This window comes from Electrophorus electricus, chromosome 18, assembly GCF_041902795.1.
Source record: "Electrophorus electricus isolate QZ-2024a chromosome 18, ASM4190279v1, whole genome shotgun sequence".
Lineage (NCBI taxonomy): Eukaryota > Metazoa > Chordata > Actinopteri > Gymnotiformes > Gymnotidae > Electrophorus > Electrophorus electricus.
The window spans coordinates 15,137,501-15,147,500 of NC_137514.1; the positions used below are offsets into that span (position 1 = coordinate 15,137,501).

Sequence of the window (10,000 nt, forward strand, 5' to 3'; positions counted from 1 at the left end):
AGCAGTGATACTCTTATTTCTTTTGCTGGCAAAAAACTCAGGTTTAGCCTCCTGGCCAACTCTAAGCCTTCAGATCTAATCTGCATGGGTCTACCAGAAGGTTTGTCTTTGAAGGAACTGTCTATGGCTGCCTTCCCTGAAAGTAAGAATGTCTCTTGAGCTCATCTTCAAGTGACTTTATGCAACATAATTGTGTTGAAGTGACTTCCACATCTGAACTCAACAGAACAACAGAAAGTTATTTGAGCCAGGTTTGTACCCCAGAGCTAGGTTTACATTAGAAGTTTAAAAGTTAATGGAGCTAGCTTTTATCGTAAAACTAGGTTTACATTAGAAGTTTAAAGACGCTAAACCTCTGAAGTCCTTTTAAAGTATTTTCCCTTAAAATTTCCAAACTACCATTATGCTGACAGATATTTCCTCTCAAACCAAGATGTCTCTTGACTGTCCATCACTACTGAGAGATTAATCAGTAAAGGCCACCTGCACACTAGGAAGCCCAACACTTTATTAAAGTCTTTTTGAGTTTTGCTTTGGACCTTTGCTCTATAGGGTTTTCAAGCATGTCAGATTCAGAAGTTAGAAAGTCCTAAAAAGGGCTCTGACCCGGAGGAATACAGCTTACCAAAGTCTGCAGCACCTCGCTTTACCTCCTCTAGGTAGATCACCGTTTTCTTAACCACACATCCATACAGCTGACCTGAAAGACATGTAGAATGTAAAATTTGACAGTAGTGTAAATACTGTAGCGCAATGTAAAAATATAAGCCGAAGTTACCACAAGGATAAGCGACGATAAGCAGACCTGCTGCGTGCGCGTGTGAGTGTGTGCGTGGGTGTGGGTGTGTTTTGTCTGCGATGGTGTGCCTGACAGGGGAAAAAAACAAGAGATCAAAGTACTACATCTCACCCTCCTCTAGTCCATCCACAGCCTGCAAGCGTATGATGTTTCCTTTATGGAAACTGAGCAGAGCTCGGTCCTCTGTAATGTAATTCCGCTCGGCTACTACATACTCCGAATCCTGCAAAGTAGGGAAAAAAAAGACAGAGTGCGAGAATTGGAGGTGACCATTTGAAGGAAGGCAAACAAGCTTTTTATTATACGTAGAAGTAAACCACAATGATGCCAGTTGAATTAAGTTAGGTATACTGGCATGTTGTACTATCTTCTGCCCTTTGCACGCTTAGTGCAGTAGTTTGTATCCTGGACTGTGGGGTAGGGATGAGAAATCCAGGTCAGGAATAGAGGAAAATGCTATGAGATCACCGAAGAGGGAGTCAAAAAGAGGGAAGGAACTGGGGAGAAGAAAATGAAGCAGGGCTGAGGAAGGTGGACACTGCTTCCAGCACTCTTCACCTTTTTGAGATGTGAGATGAAGAGGTCCACCATGTGCTTGATATGTTGGGATTTGGCTGAGAACAGGATTAGCTTCTCGTTCATCAGGTTGAACTCTAGCATGTTCGGAGACGGGATGGTCACAAACAGGATGTCTGCATAGCTGGGAGAGGAAGAGGAACAGGAAAAAGAAGAAAGAGGAGAAATGCAAACATGGCAATAAGTTTGTGTTGCCTTGTACACACAACCCCTGCACGTGCTCTGGTACTCATTATCACAGCCCTGCTGACCGGCGCCCCCTGCTGGTTGCCATCTCCTCATCATCTGCAGTGGAATTCATCATAAGGATCCATTATGAGCTCACTTGACACATGACACTGTAACTTATCTGCTGTAACTTGCCCAGCTGCATTAATGAGCTGGTTGTCATAACTTTCTACTGCATTTTGTCTGCCACTTTTCCAGCCTGATTAGTTTAGTTTAATTAAGTTTTATGACTTCTGCCCCAATCCTGCCTGTAATTTGACTCTGAGTCTCTACATCAAGCTCTTTGTTACTGAATTGTTTCCTTGTGGAATAAACCCAAACTTCCCTCTGCCACTCACACCAGTCTTGGGTGGTTCCAGGCTTTGCATTCCAACATCGCTGACCTCTGTTTCTTTGTGACGCTGACTAAACAGACACTTCTGCTGTTATCAGTTGGAGTCTGGATTGCCACGAGTCGAGCGAAAGGACAGAACCAACTGTTGAGGCATTTCTTGTCATTGGCATTCCACATTTTGGCCCTCTATGAGACACTTTTGCCTGGGCTGCCAGAAGTTCAGCTTTGAGATCCATGAATGGTCTGTCCTAAGTAGAAGCATCTATGTTCCACTCACATTTCATGACCCCCCTCTTGGGCCAGTACACTCTGGTCATCTTGGCTGACACTGCACTTCACAAAGCTCCTCCTCTTGCTATGGATGTTTACAGCTCCCCTGGCAGTACTGGGAAGCTCAGGAGTGATATGGCTCTGAGAAATACTGTCAGATTCAGTGCCTATGATATCTTGACAGGGCCACAGCTGAGACAGAAACTGATGGGGGGCGTGTTTCAAACTGTCCCTGCCAAATTGTGTTCCTTTTCAGCAGCAGCTAGTCAGATGTTGCTGTCTGGTTCCGGTGCTGGGATGGCATGTTCCATGTGTCATGATAGAGCTGGTGTTATGACTTCTTTACTCTTTACATCTTTTCTCTGTCTTCTTTACACTCACATGTACATACATCCCTCTCTATCCCAACTGAATCTGAGACATCTCTTTGGTTTTCTAGGCTTGTTTCAGTATTTTTGCCTGCCTGCTTTCCCACCCTAACCAGTTCACCATTGTTCTGATTGCTTTCTGGTCTCCTGATTGCTTTCTGGTCACTGTCTATTTATCCCTGAATAAATAGCTATATTCTGTGCTTCACTTAGTTTGGTTTGGTATGACATGAAGTCAACCAGTCAGGGTTTAGGCCTCAGAACCGTACAGACAGCACTGATTAAAGCAGTTAATGACCTATTGTTGACTTTCGACCCTGTGTGTTATTAACATGTCAAGGACTTGAAGGAATGTGTCAAGTAAATGAGCACTGGATGTTGAAAAACCTTTTCTCTCTTGATCTTGACAACACAGAAGTCCTTTTACTAGGCCCCCCAGCAGCCAGGAACAATGTTTCTGATTACGTAATAAACCTTTATGGTCTCCCAATTACATCACATTTAACAGTTAACAGTCTCTGTGTAATTATGGATTCCAGTATCTAATTTGAAACTCATGCAAATAGTATTTCTATGACAGCCTTTTTCCACCTCAGGAGCATTGCAAAGATAAGAAATATCCTGTACTATCATTAAATGATACAGAAAAGCTTGTCTATGCATTTATCACATCCAATTTGGACTGTTTGGTTGTACCACTAAGAGCATTAACAAGCCTCAGTTCAACTAAACACCTTACTAGAACTAGAAATGTCAGTTATATTATTATTATCTCAGCTACACTGCATTGGTTTGCAGTAAAATTTCATATTGATTATGAAATACTTCTAACAGCATACAAAGCACTGAATAGTCTTGGTCCACAGTACCTTTATGAACTCTTGGTCTATTATGATCCGCTATATATTGTTATGTCAAGAGGAGCAGGCTCTACTTCAGGGGCCAGAGCCTTTTACTATAAAGCTCCCAAGCTAAGGAATAACCTTCTTGTCAATGGTTGACACTCAGACCTGATAGGATCTGGGGGTTCATGGGCATTGAGAGTTATAGTAAATTGGTATGTTGTTATGCTGTCACTTCACCTTTTCACCTCACGGTTCCTGGCTCATTCCAGCACTGTTCCTTGGACACATTTACACTCATTTAACTCAGACTAGGGCTTCTATGAACCCAGAACTATTGTTTACTTGTCCTTATTACTCATTTTCTTCTTTAGTAGTTGTGATGTCCAGTGCCAGCCAGAGGAGGATGGGCTCCCCCTTTGACTCTTGGTTCCTCTCATGGTTTCTTCGTTTTATGGAGTTTTATCTTGCTTATCTTTTCATGGACTTTGACTTTGCGCCAATCATTTTGCTAGTGTAGCATTGCTTCCGGTGCTAAAATAGTCTCGTTTTATGGATGGTTCTGTAATGTACCTGTATGAACGCAGCACTCTGAAGTAGTCTGGGGCAGTGGTGCTGCTCCTCACGGTTTTCAGCAGTCTGATACCAGAATGAGAAACAGCCAGCACCTGGATTCCAGTACCCACGCTGCCCTGCGGAATGCACACGCATGAACAAAGCATTTGCAGTATGACATCTTATTGACCCGAGACGCTGTCAGTGACAAATGCGTGTGGTTATGTGATCCACAAATTATGTGGTCATGTGATCCACAAATTATGCAGGGTAATTTGTTTTTTCTTTTTCTGGCTAGTACTCACTGAAGCAGGGAAAAGGCAAGAGAAATAAATCGCCCATGATTCCCGTGCAGCTGTGACAATGGTCTTCTTGACACCCTCATCCTGAATATCCGCATTCTGCTCTATTCTGTGTTGCACTGTCGCGCGCACACACACACACACACACACACACACACACACACACACACACACACACACACACACACACACACTTTCTCTTTTATACAGAGGACCTCAGTGGCAACTTAGCAAAACATCTTCGTACTTGAAGTCCACTCACCAAACAAAGCTTTCATCTTCAGCCTCTCCTCTTTGGTAATGCGCACACAGGCCTCTGAATACGTGTCACTTACAATCTGAGGGAAGATGACAGTACAAAATTGGGGGAAACAGGGACTTCAAAATTCAAACCCTCTGAGGAAATATCAAAATTCATTCATCCACTATTAGGGCTAATTTCATTATTAATAAATTACCTGCCTAATGACTGTACTTACTCAAATAAGTAATAAAAAAGACCATAACACAATAAAACAGGCTTCAGAGCAACATTTGTAATTCCCCAGTAGCAACAGATGGAGGCAGTGTTGCACTTACTTGTTTGAATATCACGTCCAGCACCAGTGGATGATTCCAGCTGTCTTTGGGGAAAAACACCTAAAAAAGAGCATTTATCTGCCTCAGATTCAACCCCTCAGCTTTAATGCAAATGTCATGTGAATATGCAAAAATGACTATTTTAATTTTATTGCTTTAATACTTATGAAGGGCATTGTATGTTTATGTGTAAATATGTTTATTAACCTGAATAACTAAAATATGTTTTTGGCAGGTAAGTAAAATGGCAACTTTTCTTTTTACAAAATGATTTTGGGTTTCATACAAAATGCACATACATGTTTTGTCACAAATTTCTCCTTATTGTTACCTGCCAAAAGCTCCTCAAACACACAAATAAGGTAAATGAAAGACACACACACACACACACACACACACACACACACACACACACACACACACACACACACCTCTTTCCTGAGGTAGATCTTCCACAGTACGTTGGTGTAGGTGTAATGTTCCTCAGATGTGCTGCGATGCAGCTGTGTTTGGATGGTTTCTGATTCTACAGGCAGATCTCTAGAGACTAGACACACACACACACACAGTTGCATATTTTAAACACGAACATGGATTTGCTGGATGTCTGAACTGGTGTTTTTCTGTTACCTGTACATGAGACTGTGTGAGTGTGTGTCTTACCTGGTGGTGGTATATTTAATGGAGGCTCTGGTGCCTTTTTTTTATTACTCCTGGTCAGTGTAAGGCCTGGCTGTCTGGGCCCAGTAACAGGGGCTGGTGTTTGTTTCTAATCACACACACACACACACACACACACACACACACACACACACACACACACACACACACACACACACACACACACACACACACTCGTTTATTAAGTCTTTAAAGAAATAACAATAATCTGAAACCATTTTAGCTCTTAGCACCTGTCTAGGTGGTGGGTTGTCCATCTGAGTTTTTAGGATATGCATGGCCTCCTCATGTGGATTAATTTTTTTCACATAAACTTTGCCTTCTTTCCTACAAAACAATACAAATATGTATGACACCCTATGAGCACATTAGGCCTCTATGACTCTAAAATTCTTTCTGAAAGATATGTAGAAACATTTTATACTTTTTCAAGATATATTCATTCTTATGTCACATATGTTTTATAAATATGTAAACTTAAACATAACCCTAACTTTAACCTCAGTAAAAAGAAAAGAAAATATTTTTGTCCTTTCGCTTAAAACTAATAAAACATTTAGAAAATCAAATATGCACATTCTGTAAAATTCAGTTAAAAAAAAGATTTCAAAAAAGGAATATATATACCCCCCCCCCCCCACACACACACATACACACCAAACACACACCTTCTGTTGTCAGGTGGTGATTCAGAGGGCAATGTTTGGTATTGTTTGATGATATCCTTTATGTTGTGGCTGGGGATGATGTGCTCAGAGTTAGAGACAGAGTATTTCACTACTTCTGTAGCAGGTGGTGGTCCTGAGACTGCCACAGGAGCTGAGAGAGAGAGAGAGAGAGAGAGAGAGAGAGAGAGAGAGAGAGAGAGAGACAAACACAGACACAGAGACAAGAGACACAGAGATAAAGACAGAGAGAGAAACAGACAAAGAGAGACAGACAGAGAGATAGAGAGAGATTGAGACACAGACAGAGAGATAGAGAGAGAGATTGAGACACAAACAGAGAGATATATATAGAGAGAGATTGAGAGACAGACAGAGAGATAGGGAGAGAGAGATTGAGAGACATAGACAGAGAGATAGAGAGAGAGAGATTGAGAGACACAGACAGAGAGATAGAGAGAGAGAGAGAGAGAGAGATTGAGAGACACAGACAGAGAGTTAGAGAGAGAGAGAGATTGATCATGGGTTAGAATTATTGTAGCATTGAATGTTTGTAAGTGTGATATACTGGTGCTTTAAAGGCAACATAAAAGTCTCTGTCTGTGTCTCCTGACCCATTACTGCTGAGGGACAGCACACACCACAAGATCTCCATTTATCATATGAGATAATGATACTACACCGCATATTTTGAAAGTGCACCAAATCATTCATTAAATCAAATACGAAAATTCCCAGTTCTTTCAGTAGCACAGCGATTAAGCTTTTCTGCAGCATGTCTGGTTCTGTTGGGTCCAGCTACTTTTGGTGCGCTTAGTTCGCTGGATGGCCGACTTAGCCTGATCAAACACAAGAATTACAAGACAGAACTGAATCCTCTTGAAGAAAGTGTACCTGGGCCCCAGAATAAACAGCCTCCACAACCACGGCAGGCCTAAGATTTTAATGCAGAGTTCATGTAAGGAAGCTAACAGAATATTCAGGTGTGAGTATTCGGCATTTCAATGTTCAGAAACAGACAGAAAAAGAGAGAGAGTGAGAGATATACACAGAAAAAGACCCAGAGAGAGACAAAGACAGAGACACAGAGAGAATGAGAGACAGACATAGAGGAAGACAGAGAGACACACAGAGAAAGAAAGATACAGAAAGAGACAGACAGAAAAAGACAGTGAGCCACCAAGACAGAAAAAGAGAAAATAACTTTAGTATTGTTTTGTTAATGTTCTGGGCAAAACACAGGGCAAGCCTACACTGAATCTAGATTGCTGATGGGTAAATGTGTTTTACTGTCTTGAGAGTCACTTTTTCATATACACATATATTTGTAAATATTTACACACTTACACACACACACACACACACACACACACACACACACACACACACACACACACACACACACATGAATAGATGACATACCGTGTTTCTTGGAAGGCTTTTTGTCTATGGTGATTGGTTTCACCACAGTATGTGTCAGTTCCTTGCCTAAAGCCCCTTTAGATACTTTAGCCTGGAAAGTTAAAGGTCACATGCAGAGATGATGGCAGCATACGTTCATCCAAGCGGATAGCGTAAATAAGTAAGCATTAATCAGTACACTATATAAACAAGTGGAAACTCTATGATGTTGGTATTTACTAGGGAAGTACAATTTGTATCTTACTTCTATTCAAATATGCAATTGCAAAGCATTCATTGTTTGATTTATTTATTCATCTAATTAATTCAAGTCATGCATTAATTAGAATCACTTTAACTGCATCTGCTCTTGGCATATTACAGGATATGGTGAAGATACATTTCAAAGTAAAAGTTAAATTTTTTTATATATAACGTTTTTTACAACATGTTTTACACATGTCTGAGTCCAAGCCCCCAATCAGCAAACTACACAGTGGCAAGGAAAGACTCCCTATATTTTGAGAGAGAAACCTCAAGAGGAACCAAGACTCAAAGGGGGAACCCATCCTCTGCTGGCTGACTCCAAAACCCACAACAGGAACAAAATAAGCAAGAAAGCTCAAAAGGAAAAATCATCAAAGCTGCACCGTGAACTGGCTCAGGACTGGCTGATGAACTGGCTCAGGACTGGCTGATGAACTGGCTCAGGAATGGCTGATCAACTGGCTCAGGACTGGCTGATCAACTGGCTCAGGACTGGCTGATCAACTGGCTTAGGACTGGCTAATGAACTGGCTCAGGACTGGCTGATAACCTGGCTCAGGACTGGCTGATCAACTGGCTTAGGACTGGCTGATGAACTGGCTCAGGACTGGCTAATGAACTGGCTCAGGACTGGCTGATGAACTGGCTCAGGACTGGCTGATGAACTGGCTCAGGACTGGCTAATGAACTGGCTCAGGGACCGTAACCACTAGAGCTGACACTCCTGCAGCCTTGTCATTAATCTCACACAGGAGGTCAGCTACAACTCTCCCAAACTGGTGGAATGACTCATCACTGCACACTTGTGCTCACATGCACACTTTCGTCCTCAACGTTAAATCAGGCACTGTTATGTATATTAGAGAGCTTTTTGCAGACCTCCTAACCTGAGCTGATGGGCGCGACTGCGGGGTCTTCAGCGGGCCGATCAGACCGGGCCCGCCCTGCGCCTCTGGACGGGCCAAGGCAGAGGTCTCCGGCTGGGCGGACGTGGTGGCCAGGTAGGGGCTAACGAGGGAGCCCACGTAGGGGGACGGTGAGATGTGGGCGTAGGGGCTAGGTGGGAGCGCGGGGTACGGGCTGGGGGGCATGGCAGCATAAGGGATCGGGGGTGGGCTGGTTGGCGGGCTGGAGATGGGGCTGTTCACAATGGCCATGGCCTGCATCGTCATCTGCTGCGCCTGGACGGGGGAGACATGGCAGAGGAGCGGAGATGCTGCAGTGCACCCAACAGGTGGAAGCAAGGAGGCTGCTTCAGAAATGGATCCTGTTCATTAATGGCATGTTTCTGAGGTCATTCAGTGAGAAAAGCAATAGAATGGCGACTTATGTATGGTGTATGCATGGGGTATGTATGGGGTATGCATGGGGTATGTATGGGGTATGTATGGGGTATGTATGGGGTATGTATGGTGTATGTATGGTGCATGTATGGGGTATGTATGGGGTATGTATGGGGTATGCATGGGGTATGTATGGGGTATGCATGGGGTATGTATGGGGTATGTATGGGGTATGCATGGGGTATGTATGGGGTATGTATGGGGTATGTATGGTGTATGTATGGTGCATGTATGGGGTATGTATGGGGTATGCATGGGGTATGTATGGGGTATGTATGGTGTATGTATGGTGCATGTATGGGGTATGTATGGGGTATGCATGGTGTATGTATGGTGTATGTATGGTGCATGTATGGTGTATGCATGGGGTATGTATGGGGTATGCATGGGGTATGCATGGGGTATGTATGGTGTATGTATGGTGTATGTATGGGGTATGTATGGTGTATGTATGGTGTATGCATGGGGTATGTATGGTGTATGTATGGGGTATGTATGGTGTATGTATGGTGCATGTATGGGATATGTCTGTTTGCTTGCTCTAATTTGCTGTTTCTGACAAATAGTGATGAGTCTTCAGTTTTCTTTGATCACGGTCGAAGCAGGTACAAATATAGCAATAAAATGCTATAATTCAACAGAGGAATAGATTAATGGGCACAAATATCCTGCACATGATGACAAAGAAGGTAAACGTTAACAGGAACCCGCTGAACATACTTCCTTAGTTTTGACAGTATTTTCCTCGCGCAACATTTTTGCATTTTACATTTATGCATTTTAGCAGACA

The 10,000-nt window shown here is 42.8% G+C and overlaps 1 protein-coding gene across 1 annotated transcript in view; it reads right to left on the minus strand.

Moving 5' to 3' along the window:
- Positions 1 to 10,000, minus strand: part of myo15ab (myosin XVAb) — a 44,952-nt gene that overhangs the window by 7,749 nt on the left and 27,203 nt on the right. Inside the window, exons 36-45 of the mRNA XM_081701600.1 lie at positions 8,755 to 9,048; positions 5,517 to 5,622; positions 5,285 to 5,400; positions 4,854 to 4,913; positions 4,537 to 4,612; positions 4,278 to 4,393; positions 3,991 to 4,109; positions 1,358 to 1,499; positions 911 to 1,022; positions 626 to 700 (exon numbers count right to left, since the gene is read on the minus strand). Of these exons, the coding sequence (XP_081557726.1) occupies positions 626 to 700; positions 911 to 1,022; positions 1,358 to 1,499; positions 3,991 to 4,109; positions 4,278 to 4,393; positions 4,537 to 4,612; positions 4,854 to 4,913; positions 5,285 to 5,400; positions 5,517 to 5,622; positions 8,755 to 9,048 (1,216 nt within the window). The remainder of the gene's footprint in view (positions 1 to 625; positions 701 to 910; positions 1,023 to 1,357; positions 1,500 to 3,990; positions 4,110 to 4,277; positions 4,394 to 4,536; positions 4,613 to 4,853; positions 4,914 to 5,284; positions 5,401 to 5,516; positions 5,623 to 8,754; positions 9,049 to 10,000) is intronic.